The 25285-nt window shown below is 45.6% G+C and overlaps 4 protein-coding genes across 7 annotated transcripts in view; 2 read left to right on the top strand and 2 right to left on the bottom strand.

The window, feature by feature from the left end:
• Positions 1-9664, bottom strand: part of UTP4 (UTP4 small subunit processome component) — a 35168-nt gene extending 25504 nt beyond the window's left edge. Inside the window, exons 1-5 of the mRNA XM_021705727.1 lie at positions 9559-9664; positions 7660-7820; positions 4292-4483; positions 2950-3034; positions 797-886 (exon numbers count right to left, since the gene is read on the bottom strand). Of these exons, the coding sequence (XP_021561402.1) occupies positions 797-886; positions 2950-3034; positions 4292-4483; positions 7660-7818 (526 nt within the window). The 5' untranslated portion in view covers positions 7819-7820; positions 9559-9664. The remainder of the gene's footprint in view (positions 1-796; positions 887-2949; positions 3035-4291; positions 4484-7659; positions 7821-9558) is intronic.
• A 2-nt stretch (positions 9665-9666) lies between these two features.
• On the top strand, positions 9667-18284 carry CHTF8 (chromosome transmission fidelity factor 8). 2 transcript variants are annotated; one of them, XM_021705733.2, is made up of 4 exons: positions 9667-9749; positions 17224-17281; positions 17541-17658; positions 18060-18284. In XM_021705733.2, exons 2-4 carry the CDS (start codon positions 17259-17261, stop codon positions 18282-18284), a joined length of 366 nt encoding a protein of 121 aa, XP_021561408.1. In that variant the 5' UTR covers positions 9667-9749; positions 17224-17258. The 2 variants fall into 2 exon arrangements, with proteins under 2 accessions (XP_021561408.1, XP_044767221.1); XM_044911286.1 differs by lacking the exon at positions 9667-9749 and adding an exon at positions 10100-10148.
• On the top strand, positions 18281-19900 carry DERPC (DERPC proline and glycine rich nuclear protein). 3 transcript variants are annotated; one of them, XM_021705732.2, is made up of 2 exons: positions 18281-18983; positions 19044-19900. In XM_021705732.2, exons 1-2 carry the CDS (start codon positions 18281-18283, stop codon positions 19898-19900), a joined length of 1560 nt encoding a protein of 519 aa, XP_021561407.1. The 3 variants fall into 3 exon arrangements, with proteins under 3 accessions (XP_021561407.1, XP_044767219.1, XP_044767220.1); XM_044911284.1 differs by having other exon boundaries at positions 18281-18975; positions 19041-19079; XM_044911285.1 differs by lacking the exon at positions 19044-19900 and having other exon boundaries at positions 18281-18623; positions 18815-18870.
• A 3644-nt stretch (positions 19901-23544) lies between these two features.
• HAS3 (hyaluronan synthase 3) overlaps positions 23545-25285 on the bottom strand; it is a 9922-nt gene continuing 8181 nt past the window's right edge. Inside the window, exon 4 of the mRNA XM_044911283.1 lies at positions 23545-24491. Within this exon, the coding sequence (XP_044767218.1) occupies positions 23563-24491 (929 nt within the window). The 3' untranslated portion in view covers positions 23545-23562. The remainder of the gene's footprint in view (positions 24492-25285) is intronic.

The raw sequence follows: 25285 nt of genomic DNA, 5'->3' as shown, positions 1-25285 counted from the left end.
CGCGTTCAGGGTGGTATGGCCGTAGACTGAACCTAATTTATACAACTGGAAGAATTTGAGGATGAATCAATGAGACAGATATATACATACAAACGTATATATATACGTACCTGTACATAAGTGGGGGTAAACATCAAAGAAATTAGCTAAGAGTTACAGATGGTTGCCTTTGAGGAGAGAAGGGCAATAGGGGGGACTCCTGCTTCTTTGTAACAAGCCTCAAGGAGTTCTTTGACTATGCATGTATAACAGATAACAATAAAAAATTTTGCTTAAGCATGGAGGAAAAAGAAAAATGAGACAAACTTGACCTGTTTTACTTCCCATTTAGATGGGCCCACCTAACAAGCTGAACTCAAGTCTCATCACTGAAGGATTCCGTAAGCCAATTCTGCAGGCCAAGAATAGAGAAAGTATATGGTTCTCTACCTTTCTGATCTCATGCCTCACCAATCATGCTACCAAGTCCTTATGTTCCTCAAAGAGAGACACCTTTTACCAAGGTCTGGTATATATAAATAGGTATCCTAACTGGTCACTTGTGGCATATATCATATTGCTCAAGGTGAACTCTTACTAGATAAAACCTAGGTATCCCACTGAATAACCCGGATTCTCCCAAAAGCAGCAGAAGCAATGTAAGAAAGGAGTGAAATTCAGAGCTAACATCTCAGAAGGTTAATGAGGTTAGGCCCTAAAGGTCACTGAAAGCACAAAGGCTCAAGGTTTTGAAAACCACCAATGTGAATCTGACCAACAAGACCCACAGCCCAAATGAACTTAGAGAAACAGTCACCTGATTTGACATCAAACACACTGATGTAGTCTATGGAGCCAGCTGCAACGTGGGTACCGGAGGGATGCCAGCTGAGACTCAGGATGCGACCTTGGGAGTTGCACAACAAAAAAGAAAGGGACATACACATAAATATACAGTAAAAGGTAACTGAATTCTCCTTTGACAATTACCTACAGGGCTAGTGTTCATTTACAATCTTAGCTCTCATCTACTGCACGCTGGTGAAGAACCGTTTTATAACAGATGAGGAACAACTCTGCCTTGGAACCCATAATAAAATACTTAATATTACTTTAATAATGCAGAAATGGTCGACAGGAGTGTAAAGAAACACAACTTTTTGTGGGTGATCTGTTACTAACCTAACAAAATTTAAATGTGCATATTTGGCTCAGCAATTGCACTGGGAATTAAACAAGGAGAAATACTTGCAGGAGTGTTCCAAACTACGTATACTGGAATATGCATTGCTGCTCTGACTGTAGTAGTAAAAAAAAAAATCAATACCCATCAATAGGAGTTTGGTTAAATAAATTATGCAACACCATAAAATGGAACGCCATGCAGACTGGAATGATTGACATGGAAGGATATCTGTGATACACCAAGTGAAAAAACAAGCACAAGAACTCCTGTGTATTTGTTTATATGAATATACAAAAATGCCTAGATTAGTCCTAAAATGTTGCTTACTAAGCGGAAGAGATACTTATTTTCTCTTTACACTTGGCTAAACACACAGATTTTGAATAAGCATTGTATTACCTTTGTAATTAAAAAAGAACACCCAAGGGGCACCTGTGTGGCTCAGTTGGTTGAGAGTCAGACTCTTGATTTTTGGCTCAGGTCATGATCTCGGGGTCATGAGATCAAGCTCTGTGTCAGGAGTCTGCTTGAGATCCTCTCTCTCCGTTTCCCTCTGCCCTGCCTCTGCTCGGGCGCTCTCTCTCTAATAATTAAAAACAAACGAACAGGGGCGCCTGGGTGGCTCAGTTGTTAAGCGTCTGCCTTCGGCTCAGGTCATGATCCCAGGGTCCTGAGATCGAGCCCCAAGTTGGGCTCCCTGCTCAACGGGAGGCCTACGTCTGCCACTCCCCCTGCTTGTGTCCTCTCTCGCTGTGTCTCTCTCTGTCAAATAAATAAATAAAAAAAATCTTTAAAAAAAATAAAAATAAACAAACAAAAAAACCCCAAAAAACACCCAAGCCTGGCTGCCTCAATTGGTAGAGCATGTGACTCCTGACCTCGGGGTTATGTTTGAGCCCTGTGATAGGTGTGGAGATTACTTAAAGTCTTTATAGGGCGCCTGGGTGGCTCAGTCAGTTAAGCACCTGCCTTCGGCTCAGGTCATGATCCCAGGGTCCCGGCACTGAGCCCCACATTGGGATCCCTGCTCGGTGGGGAGCCTGCTTCTCCCTCTCCCCCTTCTTATGCTCACTCTCTGTCAAAATAAATAAATAAAATCTTAAAAAAATAGAATCTTTATAAATAAATAAACAAATCAAAAGGAATCTAACTAGCAGATAATAAATATTACTGATGGACACAATACAGGGGACAGGTACTATTTTTTAGAAGGATCAGCAAGCTATGGCCCAAAGCACCAATCAGGCCCACCAAATGTTTTCAGAAATAAAGTTTTACCAAAGCAGAGCCATACCCATTTGTTTAAGTATTATCTATGGCTACTTTTATGTGACAAGAGAGTTGACAGAGCATAAACCTAAAATATTTACTACCTGCTATCCTTACAGAAAAAGTTTGCCAACCCCCTGCTCCAGAAGTCAGTGTCAACTGGTCCAGGCGGGACGGTGGCAATTGTTTAAAAATTCTAGTTTTAAGACTTTATACACAACATTAAAACTTCAAAAAGAAAGAGAGAACTAACAAAGGGACTTACACAGAAACACTAGCTTTCCTATTTTGGATTTCAGGTTTTCTATAATACTGAAGCAGGCGATCACAACTATGCTACAGGATAAAGAAAGCCTGAGTGAGGGATGGCTTCGAGCATATACCCTATACGTAGGTAAAGTCAGCATGTAGATAAACTAGTACTTGGATGCATGGAAACATAGCCTATCCCCAGAGGCACAGAAACATAATTTCTTGTTAAGGCTACTCACTGCCCCACCAAAAATAACCCTTACTTTTCTGCCGATCAAAATTTCTTTCAAACTGGATTTTGTCTGGGGTGATTTGAAATAGCTTCACAGATCCGTCTTCACAGCCAACCTATTAGAGAAAGAGAATCAGAAAATAGAGAAAACAAGCATTTTGTATAACTAAATATATGTTTCTACAAATATAAACATTTCTTCTCTAAAACTGTCACTTGCTGTGAAAAAGAAAAATACTATGTGAGAGAAGAAAAAACTTACTGGTACCAAGACACTGAGAGTGTATTCTTGGCAGCCTTCATGTCCTAGCTAGAAAACAGGCTAATCAGTGGCCCAATTCCTGTACAGGACATGGAAAAGAAGTAGGATTTCACAGCACATATCTTCTAGAGACCCATGGCCTAAATAAAATACCCATTAACTATACAACCTAAATGGAGACATGTCAAGATGTTGTATAAATTAGTGCAAATCAAACAAGAATCATAGAATCCCAGAAAATGAAGTATCTGGAAGCACCAATTTTAACGATAACAAGTGTGGGGGGGGGGGCTGTCTTCTCAGTCTGCACTCAAACAATTTTTGAGAAACACTGTGGTAAAACATAGTTCCATAAGTTAACTTGTGGAAGGACCTCCCATAACTTTTAACAGACATCAGTGTGTTGTGAATCTACAAAAGGATTTCATGTTAACAAACCATATTCTAATGATATTTACCATAAAACATAAAGCACAATACAAGAGTCCACATCTACCAATTCCAAAGTACAGTTTGAGAAATGCTAAACCAAAATAAGCCTCTCATTTCATAAATGAATAAATGAGGTCCAAAGTAGCAGCAGAGAGGATGCAAAAGGACAAGGGTTTTTTTTAAGTTTTTTTTTTATTTGAAAGAGAGAGAGAGAGTACAAGGAGGGGGGACGGCAGGCAGAGGCAGAGGGAGAGGGAGAAGCAGGCTCCCCGCTCAGCAGGGAACCCAATGTGGGGCTCGATCCCAGGACCCCGGGATCATGACCCGAGCCGAAGGCAGACACCTAACTATCTGAGCCACCCAGGCGCCCCAAGACAAGTGATTTTTAATCCCCTATATCAACTCCAATCTTTTATTGGGGTTGCTGGAATGTACCTCAGATTGGAGTTGCTACACGTCATAATATAATTTAACTTTACCCTCCTGTGAACACAGAGAAGAAACTTCACGTAAGCACAAGAGAAATCTTGCTTTAAATTACTAATAGTTGGGGTGCCTGGCTGGCTCAGTCGGTAGAGTGCGCGACTCTTGATCTCAGGGTCTTGAATTCAAGCCCCAGGTTGGGTATAGAGATTATTTAAAAGTAAAATCTTTAAATTACCAATACTTGCTTACTGACCAAAAGCTGAGAACCATGGGGACTGATAGCCATGCTCCAAATGGGTCCTCCAAAGGCATCCACGGCATACTTGATGTTTAATGCCTGCAAATCATACTCGATAATTTCTCCATTGAGTCCAGCACTAAAGAGTCGCTGTCCTTTTGCCCAACACAGAGCTTCTGTAGCCCGAGATTCATGACCTGGAAAAAACTACAGAAACACAGTAGCTTGTCAACTCACCATGAATTAATCACCTAGCAGCAATGAGTGGTCACAGGTAACATGGTAAAAATTAAAACACTTCCCTAGAAATAACCAGTGTGGAGTTTTGTTCTACCAGAAGATCATGTTTATTAAGATTTTCATTTTTTAGATTCAAATTTTAGTCACCTACACAGTTGTGTTTCTTCTTTTTAATATTTTATTTATTTGAGAGACAGCGAGAGAGAGAGAGAGAACAGGAGCAGGGTAAGGGGCAGAGGGAGAAGCAGACTCCCTGCTGAGGAGGGAACCCGATGCGGGGCTCGATCCTGGGACTCCAGGATCATGACCTGAGCCAAAGGCAGATACCTAATCGACTGAGTCACCCAGGTGCTCACAGTTGGTTTTGTTTCTCTTTCCAGGACTTGTTCTGCAAAACCTTTTCAGTGGAATAAAGTTTATATACAATCGTATTTGACATATACAGTTTAAAAAAAATAAATGTAACCATCTTAATTGGGTGATGGTTTCAAAGGCTTATATATGTCAAAGTTATCAACGTATAGACTTTTAGATTTTATTTATGGGGCTCCTGGGTGGCTCAGTCGTTAAGCATCTGCTTCGGCTCAGGTCATGATCCCAGCGTCCTGGGATGGAGCCCCGCAACAGGCTCCCATCTAGCACTGCTTCTCCCTCTCCCACTCCCCCGGCTTGTGTTCCCTCTCTTGCTGTGCCTCTCTCTGTCAAATAAATAAATTCTTAAAAAAATATATATATTTTATTTATTTCAGAGAAAGAGACAGAGAGAGAACACGAGCCAGGGGAAGAAGAAAGGGAGAGGGAGAAGCAAACTCCCCACTGAGCAGGGAGCCCAATGTGGGGCTCGATCCTGGGACTCCGGGATCATGACTTCAGCCAAGGCAGACTCTTTTTTTTTTTTTTTAAAGATTTTATTTATTTATTCATGAGAGACAGAGAGAGAGAGACAGAGGCAGAGGGAGAAGCAGGCTCCCCATGGAGCAGGGAGCCCAATGCAGGACTCGATCCCAGGACCCTGGGATCATGACCTGAGCCGAAGGCAGACGCTTAACCGACTGAGCCACCCAGGCGTCCCAGCCAAGGCAGACTCTTAACCAACTGAGCCACCCAGGCACCCCAACGTATATACTTTAAATAAATGCTGTTTATAGTGTCAATTTTACCATTAAAATTTAAAAAATAAAATAAATGGAGGTGCCTGGCTGGCTCAGTCAGAAGAGCATATGACTCTTGATCTCAGGGTCATGAGTTTGAGCCCCACATTGGATGGGTGTAGAGATAATTAAATTAAAAAAAAAAAAAAGAATAAACTTAAACATTTTAAAAATAATAATGCAGCTCAATCCAGCGTTTCATTCAAGTCTCAGATTTCTAAGTGCCTTCTCAACACTTACAAAAGTATTCATACATATCAAGGCATTTTATTCTTATATCTGCTCAGCATGAAAGGGACTGAGTGGGTACAATTTTTCCTCTCTTAACTTGAAATGACATAAGTACTTGTGGGTTAAGCAGCTTGCCCAAAGTGCCAAAGTCAAATGTGAAGAGAACATTTTAATTTTCGGGACACCTGGGTGGCTCAGTCTGTTAAGTGTCTGTCCGCCTCTGGCTCAGGTCATGATACCAGGGTCCTGGGATTGAGCCCTGCTCAGCAGGGAGCCTGCTTCTCTCACTCCCTCTGCCACTCCCCTGCTTGCGTGTGCACTCGCTCGCTCTCTCAAATAAATACATAAAATCTTAAAAAGAAAAGAAAGAACATTTTCATTCCTATTCCTAGTCCCTACTCTTGCTCTGAGAATGATTAACAATAGTAGGGAAGGGACTATGGAGAAAGCGAAAGACTAGATTAAATTAATTATTGTTGAGAAAAGAAGAGATGAGAGAAAAAAATGAGATACTAAGTAAAGAATGGTTGAACTACTCATTAAACAATTATTAATTCAGGAGTGGCTCTGTACTAGGCACTTGCTAAATGCTGGGAATACAGTCATCAATATCAGTGACATGGTCCCTTCATAAAATTTGAAATTCAGTGGGGAAGAAAAACATTAAACAAACATACAAACTATTATAATTTTAATCATCATAAATGACAAGAGATATCACAGAGTGCAACAAGCATGTACCATAGGACGTTTTTCATAGTACAGAATATGACCTATTTGTGGTGATGACCAATTTTTTAACTCTTGGTTCTTCAGGGTTCAACTCAGTAAGTCATCCCTTTCCAGGATTCCTAAACTCATGTCTTTAGAGTAAAGCAACTCTCCACTAAGATTTTATGTCTGTGCTTAGCTTTATCATAAAATTTGCCTACTGTTTGGAAACTGTATACTCCTATTTCCCCCACTGGACACTGAGCTCCTTCAAGGTAGGGCTTCTGACACTTGTCATAATGCCTAACATTTGCCACTCACTCATTTAGAAACAACTGCAGGGTGCCTAAATTCCAAGTACTAGGCTGCTGGGCACTGAATTCATTCATTTATCCAGCTATCCATTCACAGGCATCCATTCACTGCCTAGACGCATAACACAATAAATGTGAAATGAATTATTTTGTTGCACCTGAAATCAGTAATCAGTGCCTTTGAAAAATAACCTGCCGTAACAGCCCTCTGCATACACCCAAACAGTATTTTCCTCGTTTACTCCCAAATATAGGCATTTAAGTCTACATTCTCTCAGACAGATGAACTTAGAAATTCATCTTCCTACAATCATGTCACCAGAAAGTTTGATACTAAGATGTTTCATCGTTTTTTCTGAATTAACAATGAAATGGGTACTGACAACCCCAGCAGGAAATGACACCTTACCAAAGTTGCAGCAGTGCAGAGACTGATATAAAGCAATGGTCTTGACAGTTTCCCTTTTTGTTGTGTCCAAAAGATCCAGCAAACCTCAGTTTCCAAATGACAGTGAGCCACCACAACTCCTAGGTAGAATCTTTCTGACATTACACAGATCAAAACTCTGAGCTCAGACAAGAGACTGCATATTTACTACACAAATTACATAGTTCTAAACAACTCCGGAGAGTCACTCTCTTTTGATCTCTTTGAATATAAAAGACATACAAGATGTAGAATTGAACTTAAGAAAATTAACTCAGCAACACGGAATCAGGCTTCCAAATGACTTACTTTTTCCTGAAAGTAGTTTGCTGACAAGTTATAAATTTCCACAGTGCCATCTGTTCGAGAAACAGCCAATCTGTTTGACTGGTTATTGTAAGCCACACAGCGGATCCCTGATGGAACATAATTAAAGAAACGTACTCGATGGACCTTAAATTCACCCATTCCTGGGGGAGGGGAAAGAGAGTCATTATTGTTAAACGTTAACAGCAGCATGTCACGTGTATTATTTCTTATCACTGTCCTGGATGGAAGAGCCCAACTGTATCTCACTGAGGTTCACTTCTAAATACCTAACCAATGATGCTTTCACACCCCACACAAGAATCTACAAAACCATCGCCAGAAGCACAGGATGCTTCAGCTAAAAACGAAAAGATCAACATATAGAGCATGTCCCAGACTCCTAACAATCCTGCCAATTACCTGAGGAAAGTACTCTGGGAAAGAAGGGTGACATAAGACTGAACATAACCTCGTTCTCTAATTGAGAGTGTGCACCTAAAGGAAGGGAGGCACATCGTGCTGACCAGTTGTATTAGAGGCAGAAGCTAAGGTACTCCTTTCTATTTTGTGTGTGAGGTTTCGGGGGCTGGGCGGGGGGAGAGGGGTGAAGAGAAGGGTAAACACCACTAACACTCTGAAGAAGCCAGAAATATTGACAGCCTAAATCAGTCTCTCAAAGTCAAGTCCGCAGAACTCCTGCATCAAAATCATCTGGAAAAAATGGTTTTTAAAAATACAGGATTCTGGGGCGCCTGGGTGGCTCAGTCGTTAAGCATCTGCCTTCAGCTCAGGTCATGATCCCAGGGTTCTGGGATCGACCCCGCATCGGGCTCCCTGCTCGGCGGGAAGCCTGCTTCTCCCTCTCCCACTCACCCTGCTTGTGTTCCCTCTCTCACTGTGTCTCTCCGTCAAATAAATAAAATTAAAAAAAAAAAAAACTAAAAAAAAAAAAAATACAGGCTTCTGGGACACCTGGGTGGCTCAGTCGGTTAAGCGTCTGCCTTTGGCTCAGGTCGTGATCCCAGGCTCCTGGGATCGAGTCCCAAATCAGGCTCCTTGCTCAGTGGGGAGCCTGCTTCTCCCTCAGCCTGCTGTTCCCCCTGCTTGTGCTCTCTCTGACAAATCTTAAAAAGAAATAAAAAATAAATAAATAAAAATGCAGAAGGGGCGCCTGGGTGGCTCAGTTGGTTGGGCCGCTGCCTTGGGCTCAGGTCGTGTCCTGAGTCCCGCGATCGAGTCCCACATCGGGCTCCCCCGCTTTTCCCTCTGACCCTCCCCCGTCATGTTCTCTCCCTCAAATAAAGAAAAAAATTAAAAATAAAATAAAATAAAAATGCAGAATTCTGGGTCCTACTCCACAGCTCCAGAATTCCAATCTCTTGGTTGGGAGGAGGATGGGGGTGGGGAAGGAAGACTAGGAATCTGCATTTTAGCGAACACTTCTCCCTAACTTTACAGCACGCTAAGTTTCCAAATTACAGACTCAAGCTAAGGTTAGGGAAGTGAGGCTGATGGGGCAGGCAGAACCAAGAACTCCTCAAGGGAAGGAAGCGACGGGACTTAGTCTGGCATCTGTCAACTATCCCCTCCCCACCGCCGCAAACATACACACTCGGCGAAGAGAAGGGCCGACTCTGGTTTGCCCCTCACTGGTCTTCCTTCAAGGTTAGGAGCCCACGGGCAGAACAGGCGCGTTCGGCCCGGCCCGGCTAAGAGGGCGTCTGAAGCGCGCGCTAGAACTCCGCCGCCCCTTCACTCTCCGGCAATCTACGGAGTAGCCCCCACCAGGCCGAGGCACAAGGGGAACTGCAAACTCCACCGGCGTCGGCCTCAGGCCGCACCCCACAACTCAAATTCCTTTCTCTCCCGCCAGCTTCCCACACCCATTCCCCAACTCACCTACGGATGGGGGCTCGCCTCTCTCTGCCGCGGCCCCACGTGCGCGCGCCCTCGCGTGCTCTGCCCCGGAAGTGCTTGCGGCGCAAGGCCGGAAGTGCGCAGGCAGTGCTCGCGGCGGCGGCGACGGCGGCGGGAGGTTCGGTTGTCGCCCGTTGGCCGCGCGGCGCCGCGCTCGGCGGCCGCCATTGCAGGTCAGGCCGCGGGCGGGGTGCGCGGGAGGCCGCGGGGAACGAGGGCTGAGCCGGGGATGGGGGCGAGGGTGCGAGGGAGCGGGAAGCTAGGGAGCTGGGGCCGGGTGGGGCGCTCGGCTCGAGGAGAAGAATGGCGAGCCGAGGGGCGGGGAGCGGCGGGAGGGGGAGGGGCGGCCGGGAAGGGGGAGGGGAGCGAGGAGAGCCGCGCAGAGGTGGGGGCGAACCCAGAGGGCCCCCCGGGGTGGGAGGGCCAGGAATTGTGGGGGGAAGGGAGCGGTGTATAGACGGAAGGCGGAGGGAAAGAAGGGAGCGAGTGGGGCGGAGCGAGAGAAGGGCGGAAAGGGTGGCCGAGCGCGGGCGGAGGACGGAGAAGGGGGCGGCGCGGGCCGGAACCTCGAGGTACGTGCGGGAAGGGGCTTTTCCCCGGGTGGGGAGGGAGTCCAGCATGAGAGGCTTGCGGGAGCGGGGTAGAACTGGAACCCGGGAAGTAGCGGGAATATCAGAAAGGGGACTTGGTGGGAGGGATGGGGGTGTAGGACTGTGAGGTTTGTTCGAGGGGACATTTTAAGTCGCGGGGGGAAGCTGCTGGGAGAGATCATTGGGAGGATGGTTAGAAGGAAGAGTGATCCAGGTTCTTTTGTGGGCGGAGGGAGAGACTAAACAGTGGGGTGGGGTCGGGTCCTGGAGGAGCTAAGTACTTCAGATTGAAGAGGAAACAGGGAACGATTTGGAGAATGGGGGTGGTAGAAGAACAACGTTTAAAGAGTAATTTTTGGGAGGAGGGTGGACGGTTTGAGGGGTGTGGAGGAATGCAGTTTAAAGAATAGTTTCCTTGGGAGGTAGGAGGAAGGGTTAAATAGGTTGGTAGGAGGTCCCAGCGAAAGTCTGGGGGTGAATTGGAAGGGGGGTTGGGGAAGAGAGGGGAAGCGGATTGAGAAGTCCCAGAAAGTGGGCGGGACTAGACATAGGAAGTGTTTTGTAGCTCCCACTGAAGGGATGGGAGGGGGTCGGAGGAGAGGGTGGAGAAGATGGGATTCGGTGGGAGGAGAATCCAGGATAGTGTGAGACCTCCAGCAGGGCTAGAAAAGAGGGGCTTTGGGGAAGATAGGGGGTCATAGCAATAAGAGGAGGAAGGGCTGAGATGGGGCTGCAGAGTAGCAGAAGATGGAGAAAACTGGAGTAACTCAGATCGACTGAAGTCATCTTTTCCACCCATTGTCTACAAATACCAGTAATTGATTCCCCCCATCATGGGAATCCTAAAATGTGATGGGAAAGTACCACGTGTATGCATAGTATCCACACATGTTTTTGAACACACTCTTCACTAATGAAAAGTTTGGAAGCATTCATTTCCACCTACCCTCCATAGCCCCTTTTTGGAGGGGAGCAAGCTTCTCATTTGGAAACAGAATTTTAGTGTTTAATGACATAAGCCTGTCAGGAGACAAGATTTTCCTTTTGAAACTTAGACCATCCCCTTCAGTCACAAACCACAATAACACTGCTAATAAAAATAATCTGATTCATTTGTATATGAAAACTTCCTGAATTGTTCATTTGATGGAAAGGCACATAGAAAAATAGTTATCTTTAGAGAAAAGAGAAAAAAACCTTTCAGAACTTAATCCTTGAAGCAGTTTGGTGAACCTTGACTGTCATGTTTGAATTTTTCTTCCATTTATGTAAACTTGGTTTTACTCTGATAACCTGCTGCTTTTGTAGGAAAGTTTAGTCCACTATAAACATGAAAATAATTATATAGTATAGCATTTAGACATTCTATTGCACATATACTAAGAAAATGCCACATTCCCTGCTGGTAATAAGTCGTTTGACCCTAAAGGCTTACCATGTTTTAGGCACTGTGCTGAGGACTTTCCATTCATAACCTCATTAAGTTTTCACAACAGCCCTTTGGGATAGGTTCTTATACCCAGTTTATTGGTGAGGAAACTGAAACTTAGAAGGTTAGATTATTAATCCCATGTCACACTTAGGATAAGTGACAGAATCCAGGTCTGATGACTTGAGTTCTTCCTGCATTCCTAAACAACCGTCCCTGGGACTGAATAAAAGCTCAGTAAATGCTAGGTGTTGGTCTCGCAATTTGAAAACCTTTTGTGTCACGTATTTAATTTTTTTAAATAAAAAATGAATTTTTATATTAAGAATTGTAAAGTTAAAGCCTTTATTCCCTATCTTAAAAAATACAAGAAGAAAGGTTGTAATGAACATTTATAAAGTACTGCTTAGCTCTAGTAAAATTTAATTATTTTTAGTCACCATTGAGTCCCCTTGTTTGGGTAAAAGCTGTATATGTTCTCTCTAATTGGATCCATACCACACTTCTGCCACATTATATTTTGGAGGCAGTTACGATTATGAGGATCATTGCTCATTCATTCTGTTGTCTGTAAGACATTAGTAATCTGAACAATTTAACATTTAACAATTTAGAAAGTAAACTATAAGAGACTTAATTTTGTTGAAGATTAAAATGAATCCGTGACAAAGAATGTCCTCTGTTCTTTTGGCTTATTTTGCCTTATACTTAGTTTTCAATCTTGGAGGTGACATTGAGTAGATCTCTAAATTTCATCAATTGAATATGATAAAAAGGCTTGTTTTTGACTGCCTACCCCAGAGATGTAATAGGTACCTGGCTGGTAGTTGTGTAGGTTACTGATCTTTGTAAAACAATCAGAAGTTATACAGAAGTACTGTATTTGAGAATTTGTGGGAGAGGACTGCTGGAGAGGCCATATTGTGGAGGGGTTAAGTTCACATCCCACTTACTAGCTCTGTGACGAGTTACTTAACCTTTAGTTTCTCTAAGCATGTTTCCTCATCTGTAAAATGGGAATAAGAGTGCTTACGTCGTTAAGGTTGTTCTCAAGATGAAACCAGAAAATCAGATAAGTCTCCACAGAAATTTAGCTATGGGAGAAATGAAGCTTTTTGTATTATAATGCTCTGCCTGGATTTTTCTTCTTAAATTGTGTTTGTACTCTGATTTTTTTCAGATTTTTTTTCCAGGTTTTAGTAATAATTTTAATAGTAACTAAACTCAAAGTAGAGGTAGAAGTCAGAGACAGTTAAATAAGGTATGTCCCAGATTGATACAGTTCCACTTAAATCTTTGAATTTTGAGTGGGGCTCCATTGTGGCTCTGGATTGGTTTTGAAATGCTGATTCTTTTGCTGTGCTGTAGTTTGTTCAGGGGTCTTAAAGTTATCAGACCACTGTCCTGAGAAGCAGTAGTGTGTTGACTTTACCTGGGACCCCCAGACTGTCTTCATGTCTTAGGATGATCTGGGGCAAGAAATTTCTACAAATTTTGAAGCCCCAGAAAAGACCTTTTATTTCTTTTAAATAGGAAAATATTGAGAGTTAATTAGAATATTTAAAGTACTTTAGAAGAAGTTTCCTTCAGAAAGCTAAACTTGAGGGGTGCCTGGGTGGCTCAGTCATTAAAGCATCAGCTCATGATTCCAGGATCCTGGAATGGATCAAGCCCTCATTGGGCTGCCTGCTCCGAGGGAAGCCTGCTTCTCCCTCTCCCTCTGCCTGCCGCTCCCCTGGCTTGTGTTCCCTCCCCCTGCTTGTGTTCCCTTTCTTGCTGTGTCTCTCTCTGTCAAATAAATTCTTAAAAAAAAAAAAAAACTTGAGTAAGTTAGGAATATAAAATTATATTGTTTAGTGATGTGAAGGCCTGGAAAAATTAAGCAGGAAAAAATTTCCTCCTTTTTTGAGATATGGGGGTGGGAGGAGCTGAAATAATTCATTTCAGGGGAAAGAGGTCCCCCCCACCACTTTGCCATTACTCCAGGCCCACACTAGTTGTGGCCTATGAGACTCCCCTCTGAAGTACAGTGAATTAAACATCTTTCAAAAAGTGACATTGCAGAAATTTTTCCTTGGCTCTACAGTTAAACATACTGTCAACTTAGAATTATTATTCTTAACCAAAGGCAAGTAAGTTGGTCCTCACCAAATCTTCCAATGACTCCTTTTTAGTTTCATGATTTGATAGAGTGTATTTTTCAGGCTGTGGTCTTCAAAGGTTTTTAATAAATCTGCAATTTCTGTACAAGCAGTATCTTAGAATAAGTATGTAGAAATTGTTCTACTTTAATGTTGGAATTAGTTGAGACTGAAGACTTAGGATTTTTTTTTTTTTAATGAAGATTGTATTTATTTGACAGAGCGAGACACAGCGAGAGAGGGAACACAAGCAGGGGGAGTGGGAAAGGGAGAAGCAGGCTTCCCGTTGAGCAGGGAGCCCGATGCGAGGCTCTATCCCAGGACCCTGGGATCATGACCCGAGCCGAAGGCAGACGCTTAACTGACTGACCCACCCAGGGGCCCCTAGAATTTTTTTTGTTATACAGAAAATATTTTATCATAATGTTATATTTGTTATTACTAATAGGATTTGATTTGTATTATACTACTTCACCTCTTCGTTTTCTTACTACCTGCCTACTGTCAAGAGTATAGGGACAGATTGGGCTGCGTGTTATCAGATTCTTTAGTCAGCTCCACATTAAGTGAAATACACATTCCCTGTCATCTCCGTCAGGTGTGTCCTCAGTGAAGTACCCAGGTATACCTACTTACTCTGGCCCTGAGAATTCAAGTTGCCTAGGGTAGTTATCTCAAGGAGCAAGAAAAGGAATAATAAAATTCAGGCGATAGCCTATTTTAAGGCACTAAAGTAGATTTTTGAAGATTTATTTGAGAGCACTCATTCATGAGTGGGAGGGGCAGAGGAAGAGAAGGAATCTCAAGTAGACTCCACACTGAGCACGGAGCCAACCTGGGTCTCAATCTCACAACCCTGAGATCATGACCTGAGCTGGCCATTTAACTGCAACACCCAGGCACCCCTAAAGCAGATTTTTAAAATTTGCTAAAGGAATGCCTTCTCTTCCGTTTCTCCCATGTACATAAATGTAGCCAGGCCAGTCCATAGGTTCCTATGAGTGGGTCTGAACTTCATTAGTGTTCACATCTGCAGCCTCCCAGTAGGACTAGCACTATTTTTAACCAGCATGACTACGGACAGCAGCAGAATGGTGAAGCTGTAGGCCCCAGAATTTGTATTTTCAGGAGCATTGCTACATGTTTGCCAGTATGGAGAGATCTACTGAGGCAGGGCCTCCTATATAAGTGGGTAAAGCTCTTCTGACCCAGCTATCAGGCATCTGTTTTCCTTTGCCCACTTGGGCCACTGTTGTGAATTCCTGTTCTAAAAGGAAACTGTTCAGGAAATGTGGAATGCACTGAAAATATTTCTGCATCCCCCCTAAAACAGTCCCATACGTACTCCTCTCAGATGTGTTTCCAGAGGCCTTAGAGATTGATTTCCTTCCCTGCCGTGGTCTTCCAGAACTTGTTTATCTGTATGAACACTTAATTGTTTCTCAGAAACTACCTATGTATTATTATAGCCATCAAGAAACATATAGTGCATTATCAGTCATCAGAAGCTTAGTTATAAGAACCCTTTAATCTATATGCATTTATTAACCTTTAGAAACTTTCCAACTTCAGTTTCTAGTTATTGAGGTTTTTTTTTTTTTAAAGATTTTATTTATTTATAAGACAGAGCGAGACACAGCGAGAGAGGGAACACAAGCAGGGGAAGTGGGAGAGGGAGAAGCAGGCTTCCCGCCGAACAGGGAGCCTGATGCGGGTCTCAATCCCAGGACCTGGAGATCATGACCTGAGCCGAAGGCAGACGCTTAACGACTGAGCCACCCAGGCGCCCCTATTGAGGTTTTTTTGATTCATGGGTGAAATACACCTATCACTCTCTAAATTATAGTCAAAATTACAGTGTGGGAATACCGATTTGCTTTTTCCATTTTCTAAAAAAATAACTGTCTTTAAAGCACTTTTGCATATATGTGGTCTTCACAGTAGTGTGATGAGTCCGATAATCTAGGTGTTAGCCCCATGGTCATTAAGTGACTTGTGTATGATGACACAGTGAAAAGTTCTACACTTACAGGCTGGAACCTGACTTTAAGTCTTCCAGTTTTAAATTGTAATCCTTTCTTCAAGAAACCTTAGAAGAATTTTAAAGGTGCTTTTGGTTGTTCAGTTGATGGTGGTGTAGGGCCTCCTTAGCCTGTCAGAAGACCTTTGCCCTTGAGCCTCGTGTATTTGTTCTCAAGCAGCACCACAACTGGTGCTGCTGCAGAAGGTCTGACTTACAGATGCCTTCTGGACCCCCTGTTGCCCTTCTGACCGTGTCTGCAGTGCCTACCTGATGCTTTGATGTCTTTCATTCTCACTAGTACTTGGTTTTCTCCTTTGGGAACGTATTGATTTTGACTATAGATAAAGACAGGTGGCCTGGGTTCTAAGGCGTGTACAGAATTTGATTCATAGTAAAAATTCAGTAAGTATTAGCTACGGTTTATATTTGAATTTGAATTTGAAGACCAGTGAATTGACTGACCTTATGTTCCCAAAGTATGTTTGCTGCTCAAGAATAGAGAAGTTCTGCCATCCTATAAGGCTCTTGGCAATATACTTTTCCCTGGAGATCCAAAATGAAGGTTAATGTATCAGTGAAGAAACCTGTTTAACTTTTTAATCCAATGTTTACTAAGCTTGAGCACAATTACACCTATTAACATACAGTACTACAGTTGGTAAACACTGGACTAATAACTTTCCACTGAGTTCCATCGATTTATTGGAAAGACTTAAACAGAACGTGTAGTTTAGATCCCCCAATCCCCCGTGAATCTATCTTTCCTAGAAAGACAAGTGAAGCCAGTTGTCTCGCAAAAAATACTCACTTTAACCCATTCTTTTAGAGTACTGCAAACTTGCCACCAGGTGGTACTGTTGCATAAAATGAAAGTGTCATAAAATGATTGAGTGTCAGGGTATACCTCAAAGATGGTCAACGCATATAATGAGAATCATGTTAGATACCATGTAGCATTCACCGAAGTTCCTGAAGGACTTTTTCGTTTCTTGGCTTTTGTTAAAGGAGGTCCTTTGAACCTTGAAATATAACCAGAGTGTTAGACTTGGGAAGTTCATATTTTATATCACCAAAGGGAAAAGTAAAACTAAAACCTAAATGAATTATTTAGTTTTTTTAGAAATATGCAGAATAGGAAATAAAACATTCTTGAGAAAGGCAAGTTAGCATAGTGGTAGCATAGTGGTCAGCAGTGTGGGCTATAGTGTATGTTCTGGATTCAAATTCTGGCTCGTTGACTAGTAAGTACATGACCTTATCTACTAACTTTCCATACCATTATTGACCATTGGTGATCTTAAGCAATGTTGAACATACAGTGTCAATTCAAAAATATTTACAGCTTATAGCATTGTTAGGGGAATGAAAGAAAATCTGTCTAAAGTACTTAGAAAAAGGCCTCACACACAGTACATGATAAATATTAGCTATCATTATTATTCTAAATTTTTTTTTCCTCTACAGCTTATTTTCAGTTGCTTTTTAAAGACGGAAAGCTCATGGTGCAAATTGTTATTTCCAGGTAAGTACATTTTGAGACTTTTTTGTTTAGCTTGAATGATTAGGGTTATATACGTTTGAAATTTTCCTGGAAGAATCAGGGTCCTCAGGTGCATCTTGCACACATCCTTGCATTTCATCTGTAGTTCAGTGCCTAGCACTGCCTAATTTTCCAAGAACTTGTGCTCAACAGAGTTCCTTTGGGCCTTGAATGGTGGTGTAGGACACTATTCATCCTTCACCCCTCAAAAATATTGTAACCGCCAGCCCTTTGCTTGCAGTGCTGGGGCTGGAGGCCTGGCAGAATGGGTGCTGATGGAGCTACAGGGGGAGATCGAGGCTCGCTACAGCACTGGATTAGCTGGAAACCTCCTGGGAGACCTACATTACACCACTGAGGTGAGGGGACTTTTCTTTCCCTGCCTAATGCCTCAGGAAAGCAAGCTACACCAAGGTGGTGCTCCCAGGACCCAGAGTGAGGACTGCCCTCAGGTTTGTTATTCGAGGTCTAGCTAATCTAAGCTATCTGCTTGTTCTCCCCCGACCCCTGCAGTAGCAGGGAAATTTAGCTTTGGGGAATCTGGAAAATCACAGTTCTGAAAAGTGGGAATTCTCTTACCTGGGGCTACAAAGAGTAAAAAGGGCACGAGGGTGGTTGTCTGGTGTGGCTCTTCAGCAGTGGTAGAGCCATACCAGGGACTGGAGGTGCCAGCATTGCTCGCCAGGAGCAGCTCTAGAAGGCACCTGAGTGTTACGACCTTGCCCTGAACCTCAGGCATTTCATTCTTGTTCTGCCGAAGGGAATCCCTGTGCTGATCGTGGGGCATCATATCCTGTATGGAAAAATCATCCATCTGGAGAAACCTTTTGCCGTTCTTGTCAAACACACTCCTGGGGAGCAGGACTGTGATGAACTTGGCTGCAAGACTGGCACCCGGTACCTGGTGACAGCACTCATCAAAAACAAGATCCTTTTCAAAACTCGCCCCAAGCCCATTATCACCAACGTCCCCAAGAAAGTATGAAAGAACCCCGGATTTTCCCTAGAGAGCGGCCAACTCCTTGGACTCGTGCTCAGTTGCCACCTCGAGGACGGCTCGACGGTTCCCTGGGACCACAGGGGGGTCCTGTTTTGAACACAGGCCACCCGCTAGGCATGAATTCTGATCCCTTCCTCATGGCATCCGGTTCTCTTGGTGGAAATCTGGCCCCATTTCCAAGGAACCCATCGCCTTTTCCAACTTCATCAGGCTCATTGGCTTCGAATCCAGCACCTTTCCCTGCTGGTGCTCGTGACCCAGGCATGGCTTCTTTCCCAAGAGGGATGAATCCCACTGGTGCAGGTGCAGTTTCTTTCCCAAGGCCCGGTGGCCTTTTGGGCCCAGGCCCAGGGCCATCTCTAAACCCTAGGGCAGGGGCTCTTCCAGGTCCAGGGCCTCTGTCTAACCCAAGGTTAGGGGGTCTCCCAGGGCCGGGTCCTATGTCCAACCCAAGGTCAGGTGGTCTCCTGGGAACGGGTCCTGACCCCAGAAGTGGCGGCCCTATGGGCCCTGGGCCTGGGCCCAACCTGAGAGCAGGTGTCCTGTTGACTCCTGGGAATGGTCCCCCTAATCCTAGGCCCGTTGGCCTGGGACCAGGACCAAGTCCCAATCTGAGGTCAGGCTTCGTTGGTACAAACCCTGCCCCGAGGTCGGGTATGTTTCCAGGCCCGGGCCTTGGGCCCAGCCCAAGAGCAGGTGGCCTGGGCCCAGGCCTTGGACCCAACCCAAGGGCAGGTGGCCTGGGCCCAGGCCCTAATGTGGACACCAGAGCGGGTGGCCTCCTGGGCACAGGATCTGGTCTTAACTTAAGAATGGCTGGACCTCAAGGCTTAGATCTTGCCCCCATTCTAAGAGCAGCAGGTCTTTTAGGAGCAAATTCAGCTGCTTTCTCACAGGCTTCTGGAAACATGGGCACAAGCCCATCCTCTATGGCAAGAGTACCTGGCCCCATAGGCCCAAACTCCGGTCCTGGCTCTCGGGGAATTGGCCTTCCAGGGCCAAATCCATCCATGTCCAGGGCTCCTGGCCCCATAGGTCCTAATTCAGCTCATTTTTCAAGGCCAGCTGGGCCCATGGGGGTAAATGCGAATCCCTTTCCAAGGGGGACAGGTTCAGGGGGCCTGAATCCAGCTGCCTTCTCTCAGTCCTCTGGCACGTTGGCTTCAAATCCATCTACCTTCCAGAGGTCTGCTGGCCTCCAGGGCTCAAGTCCAGCAATTTTCCCAAGAACCTCTGGGCCACTAGGTCCCAACCCAGCTAACTTCCCAAGGGCCAGTGGCTTGCAGGGTCCAAGTCCCGCTGCCTTCCCAAGGTCTACTGGCCCATTAGGCCCTGGTCAGGTTACTTTCCCCCGGTCAGCTCCTGGGCCCCTGGGCTCTTCTCCAGCAGGCCCTGTGGGTATCAACCCAGCTCCTTTTGCAAGGCCATCTGGGACCCTGGGTCTAAACCCAGCTTCCTTTCCAAGGATGAATGGCCCTGTAAGCAAGACTTTGGTCCCGTTTCCTAGAGTGGGGAGCCTCCCTGGCACAAACCCAGCTGCTTTCCCCAGACCAGGGGGTCCAATGGCTGCAATGTACCCAAATGGAATGTTACCCCCTTAAACACCGTTTTCTCTCCAGGACCACTTTGGTTTTTAGGCACCATGGTTCTGGGCAGGCGCTGTGTTACAAGTAAGGGTAGATGCGGAGCTACAGTCTGAAGTACATAGCTGGGGCTCAAGTTCAGATGAGCCATCTTTTTCCTTTGCTTTCTTGACTGAAGGTGAAATGTTTTATGTGGGAGATGGATAACGGCAGGTGAGAATGATCCTGACCTTGAGAGACAGGATCTCCAGCCCTCCAGGAGCCTGCTGTGCTTTTGTCCCACAGCTCTCTGCCCCTTGTTTCTTACTAGTTTCTTGAATTGTTCATGTGGACTTTTCCTCAGGGATACATTGGCCTGCAGGTCCCAATTCACATGTAGTCCCCTGCTCACCACTGGAGAATCGGCTCACTGCTCTCTAGAAATGTTGCGTTGGTGAACAGACTGTGCTTCAGCAGCTCTGACCTGGGCAGCTTGGACCTGATCGTCCTCTACTGCCATACCTTTCCCTGGGGGCTTGAACACAGAACAGGGAGGTGGGCAACCACTTCAAGACCCACCAAATACAATTTCTGCTTGATTGACTGGGCCTGCAGCTTCCTTCTCCTGGGACTTTGAGGAGGCCAGAGTCAAGGCTCCACTGCTCATCTAACTTCCTCTCCACTAGTACTCCTGATCAAAGAACCTCAAAATTTAAACTGATGTGGATGGGAATTGGGGGGGGGGGGGGTGGGAGGGCTAAAGGGGAGATATCACTGTGCTTCGTTCAGCCTGATGTGAGAGGATGGTTGGTTTTTCTCCTGCTTGTATCTTTTCTTACCGTTTCTTTAATAAATGGGATGAGAGGGCTGCCGATGTCACTCCACTTCGTTACCTGTTCCCACAGGAAAGGAATTTTACCCACTGCTTTTCGTTGTTTCAGCTTGGCCACAATCCTACGTTATCTGCCAGGTAAAACGCGGTCACTCAAGCAGGAAGCAAGCGTTGACTTTTAACCTTAGCTAGGACTCATTCATCTGCCAGTGATTTCACCAGAGACCTTGCCCATCCTCAACAATAAAAAAAAAAAGTTAAGCCACCAGAGGTTGTGCAGTTATCAATAAGGTGGGCCTGCTGTATGCCCCAGGTCCAGAGGCAGCTGTGACTACTTACCCTGTTTGAGTTCCACTGCCAACTATCTTGACAAAACTTATTTCTACTCAAATACCTCTTTTGAAACTGGAATAAAACCAGTTTAAGTACAAGGAGGAAGTAGTTCAGAGATAACCAGCATTATGTGAGAATCTTTATTTTGACAAGTGTAGTATAAAATACTTGACCTGAAAAGTAAAAAAAAAAAAAAAAAAAAGTAAAAATAAATATGTTTACAAATTACTGTAGAAAGAATACAAAAGGGTTTAAAATTCTCAATGAGGAAAACAACAAAATGTGTCCAGTTGTATAAAGGCTCTTCCCTTGCAAGAAACGGGGATAAAGCTGAAGACCCAGTTTGGTTTCGCTGCTGAAAAATGTACAAAATAACTTAGAAAAACCAGTCGAGGTCAAACGTTGTGAGCCCACTACTTGTACCTGCCTACTCTTGATTTGAGCTCGGTTGATGACCACAGTGCGAGGCAGAGCTGAATGTAGGACAACCAGGAGTTCTCCATCCAGGAGTCTATCCTACCTTAACCTTCAAGTACAAGCTGAAGAAAAACAAGCCCTTGGTGAAGTCTGAGCTCTGCAGTTGGCTGACCGGATTTCCTCCATTGTAGTGCTCAAAATAGTTTACTTGGCCAGCAAAAACACGGAAGAGCCTGGAACAACTGCCTTTAGCAAATGCCTGCTGCCTCTTCCCGGCCTTCATGGGTCGGGCCCAACACCAGCCAGCAGTCTTACCAGAGGCTCGAGGTCTGTGAATCAGCAATGTTGGCTGCACCTGGAAAACCCTTGTGTTCACGGGAGATGACAGAAAGCACCAGGGTTTGCCAATCTGTGGCTCAGAGCACACTTGGTTCCTTTGTAGGGAGCACCTGGGCACACTAGAGGCTTGCCCCCTCAATGACTGTCTACCTTAGTGCTGGTTCTGAGGGGTTAGCAGGCCCTGCTAAGAATGGACATTTGGAGAGCGGAAGCAGGCACTCGTGCAATCAAGCATCCCCTAAGTCAAAGGCTTAGTCAAGATCCCAGGTTTCAAACCCAAGAGCGGAGAATAGTCTGTGGATTGCAAATCTCCAGAAAATGCCTTCCCTCACTACCCCCAACAAGCAGAAGAAAACCAAAGCTTCAAGGAGCATGAGAGAGAAAGAAAGAACCCTAGGATTTAGGAACCAATTCTATCTCTGAATTTGGTTTCTGGAAAGAAGCAAGTGTAATAATGACTATCCACAACTTGGCCAAGAATTCCCTGGAGAAGCCACTGAGGAGAATGGACAGTCTCAAAGACGACAAGCTTGGATTTGAGGCTTCACTTAGGGAACACTGAAAAGCTTTTCATTGGAGATGATTGTCAAGAACTGTAGCCTGAAAGTCATGCACACTTAGCCAGCTGCTAAGGAATCTGTCCAAGCAGTTCCAAGATTGTAGTTAGTTTGGTCAGAGGCTCCTAATCATTTTTGCCCCCACTTGCGGAGGGCAGGGGTGCCTATGGCAGAGGGGTCTGGGAGAGCCAGGCTCTGTCTCAGTGGCCACCTTGAAAAACTTCCCCAATGAGAAAGAGGGTGGGAGAGGTGACTGCATCACCTCGAAGAAAGCAAAGGAAGGAGGCTCTCTTCGACTCACAGTGGAGTTTGAGAGAGGAATTCAGGAGTATACAGTGTCAAGTACCTGAGCCCTCCCTTCCTTTCTGAGCATGTTGGGATTTCATCTTCCAGTAGGTGACCAAAACATTTCCTCTCCCCAGCAGAGATCACAGGCAAGTTCATCTAGATGTCGGGCAGTTTCCAGGTGAGATACATTCGGCCCAAGGCCTCCATATAGCCCCTGGCCTTTAGCACCACCACCAATCTTTGTTCCTCCTGGCAGACTTTCATTTTTAACCTAGATATATATATACACACTCAAAAGCAGTTCAGTGCTAACTCCCTGCTAGTTTGGTTCATCCTTGGGATGTTGAGATGTGGAATGGAGTATGTCACATAATAAGCACCATTCCTGGACCCTGTTTTCTGATGCCCAAAGATCAGGCTTCTGGGCCTTGTATCTCAGGCACAATCTTATTGCATTGATAGCTAGATGTGGGGGTGGGGGTGGGGGACACGTTACTAGCTGGTCCAGATCTCTCAGGAGTTCTCCCACTACCTCTGGTTGTGTTCAGAGGGTCTAAGAGAATTCTCCCTTGCCACAGGCTGTCACTTACCTATCAGAAGTTGCCACTGATCGGAACTAATTGGTTTAGCACACTTCTGGGTTCCCTGTGGATCCTGGGGGGAGGAGGTGGAATCTTTCCCATCGGCCACCAAGCATGCAGAGGCAAGCAGATGGGTGGCGTGAAAATAGCCCTCTGAGCTGGATGGCGTTGCTTCCTGTAAGAACTGCCCCAGACCATGTAGTACAGTCACCACTCTTTGCACTGCAGATTTGTCCTTTGGACCATTAATAAACTAAAGAGCACTCCCTCCTCCCTCCCACCTCATCTTTTCTCTTCCATTCCCCTCCCCTCCCTTACCCATTGCACTTTTCCCACTCTGCTTGGGGGGCTGTGTCACACCTCAGCAAAAGCTAAGCTGTACTGCTCTGGCTTCTTCCCACATCGCCGGGCGATTATGGCCAGATACAACATGAGGAGGGCCACCCAGTAGCAGCCGTACAGGATGGCCCCAGAAACCAGGAAGGCTAGCTCTGTCTCACTGAACAGATCCTGGCAATAAGCTGTGTAGGCCAGTCCCCCTAGAAGGACCGCCACCCAGATGGACACAGGGATGAGGCCAATGAAGTTCACCACGATGGTTTTTCGGCCAGAAGTGCCCCAGCCAGACTTGTTGATGGTAGCAATGGCAAAGATCTTGGCTGGCAGGAGGCTGGACATATAGAGAAGAGAATAGAGGGACATGAAGATCATTTCTGCATTGCCCCGAAGGAAGCAGGCATAGGTAGCTTTGATAATGCCCACCAGCTGCACTGTCAGCAGGAAGAGGAGAATATTCCAGATGCGGCCTCGGTAGAAAAGCTGTATGACCGTGGCGATGAGGAAGAAGGGGAAGAAACCTGTGACCACCGATTCGTAGGTCATCCAGAGGTGGTGCTTATGGAACCACAGAGAGTTGTAGAGCCACTCCCGGAAGTAAGACTTGCTCCAGCGCGTCTGCTGGTTGAGCCACCGGAGGTACTTGGTGGGGGTCTCTGTGAGGCACTTGGAGCGCGCTGTATACTTAGTCCGGTAGCCAAGGCTCAGGACCCGGTTGGTGAGGTGGCGGTCATCTCCAAAGCTGCACTTGCTGCCGAGGAACTTCTGATGGTACCAATCCTCCAGGAATTGCTGGAGGAGGCTATTGCGGTACATGCCCAAAGGCCCACTGATGCACTGCACACAGCCAAAGTAGGACTGGCAGGCCCGCTCCACATTGAAGGCCATCCAGTACCGCACACTGCTCAGGAAGGAGATCCACGAGTCATACTTGTTGAGTATCTGCAAGGGAACCAGAGATGCTGGGCCTCCTCACCTGAGGACTCGAGCCCCGGGAGACAGACACCAGAGGCCATGAGGCCTCCCTTAACCCTGAGTTCTGTAGCGCACTGCTCAGATACCTGGCCATCAGTCCTAACCCAGCCAGAGCTGGGAAACCTGAGGCTGGGAGGAGCCAGTGGTACCCAGTCACTGCCCCCAGCACCTCACTGCCATCTGCACAGACTGCCCCAGTGAAGTTGCTCTAGCAGTCAGAGCCACCTTCCATCTCAGGAAACAGCCTGTGGTGGTGGCAGAGAGGACGACTCGGGAAGGATGTGCAGCAATCCCCCCCACCCCCCACCAGCCATCTATCCTGACCTTTCTGCAGTTGGAAAGCTTCTCAGGAAGACCTGATGTGTTACCAGCATTCCCTCTGGAAGAAGATCTGGCCCCTTACTCTTACCATACTGCCCTTGTTCTTACCATTCAGCGCAACTTCCTTAAGAACAAGGGTTTCCCAAGGGCCCAGCTCGGGAGGTGCTTGTTGAATCACCACCACCAAGGAGCACCCTTCGTGATCAGGAGCCCAGAACACAGAGCCCCTCCCAGCAGCATGGGCTCTCTACTACATACCTGTTGAGTGATTTTCTTTTTCCTCAGGTTGGAAAAGACCAGAAAAGGGACTGACTACCAAGTGAGCCCTTTGATACTAGTGAAAACTATCAAAGAAACCCCCCCACCCCCCACATACACACACACACCCCGCCCCCCCCCACCCCCACCCAAAATACTAGGTAGTCAAGATGCTCACTTCCCAGGC

Source organism: Neomonachus schauinslandi, chromosome 16 (genome assembly GCF_002201575.2).
Source record: "Neomonachus schauinslandi chromosome 16, ASM220157v2, whole genome shotgun sequence".
Classification (NCBI taxonomy): Eukaryota; Metazoa; Chordata; class Mammalia; order Carnivora; family Phocidae; genus Neomonachus; species Neomonachus schauinslandi.
The sequence above is the reverse complement of the archived record's forward strand: the minus strand, read 5'-3'. Positions and strand labels throughout refer to the sequence as shown.

Bases quoted from the DNA above. Each gene is read 5' to 3' on its own strand.
- CHTF8 (XM_021705733.2), top strand. From the start codon at position 17,259: ATGGTGCAAATTGTTATTTCCAG. The intron at 17,282-17,540 runs GTAAGTACATTT...CTTTGCTTGCAG, and splicing joins GTGCAAATTGTTATTTCCAG to TGCTGGGGCTGGAGGCCTGG. The intron at 17,659-18,059 runs GTGAGGGGACTT...GTTCTGCCGAAG, and splicing joins ACCTACATTACACCACTGAG to GGAATCCCTGTGCTGATCGT.
- DERPC (XM_021705732.2), top strand. From the start codon at position 18,281: ATGAAAGAACCCCGGATTTTCCCTAGAGAGCGGCCAACTCCTTGGACT. The intron at 18,984-19,043 runs GCCCAAGAGCAG...CAGGTGGCCTGG, and splicing joins AGGCCCGGGCCTTGGGCCCA to GCCCAGGCCCTAATGTGGAC.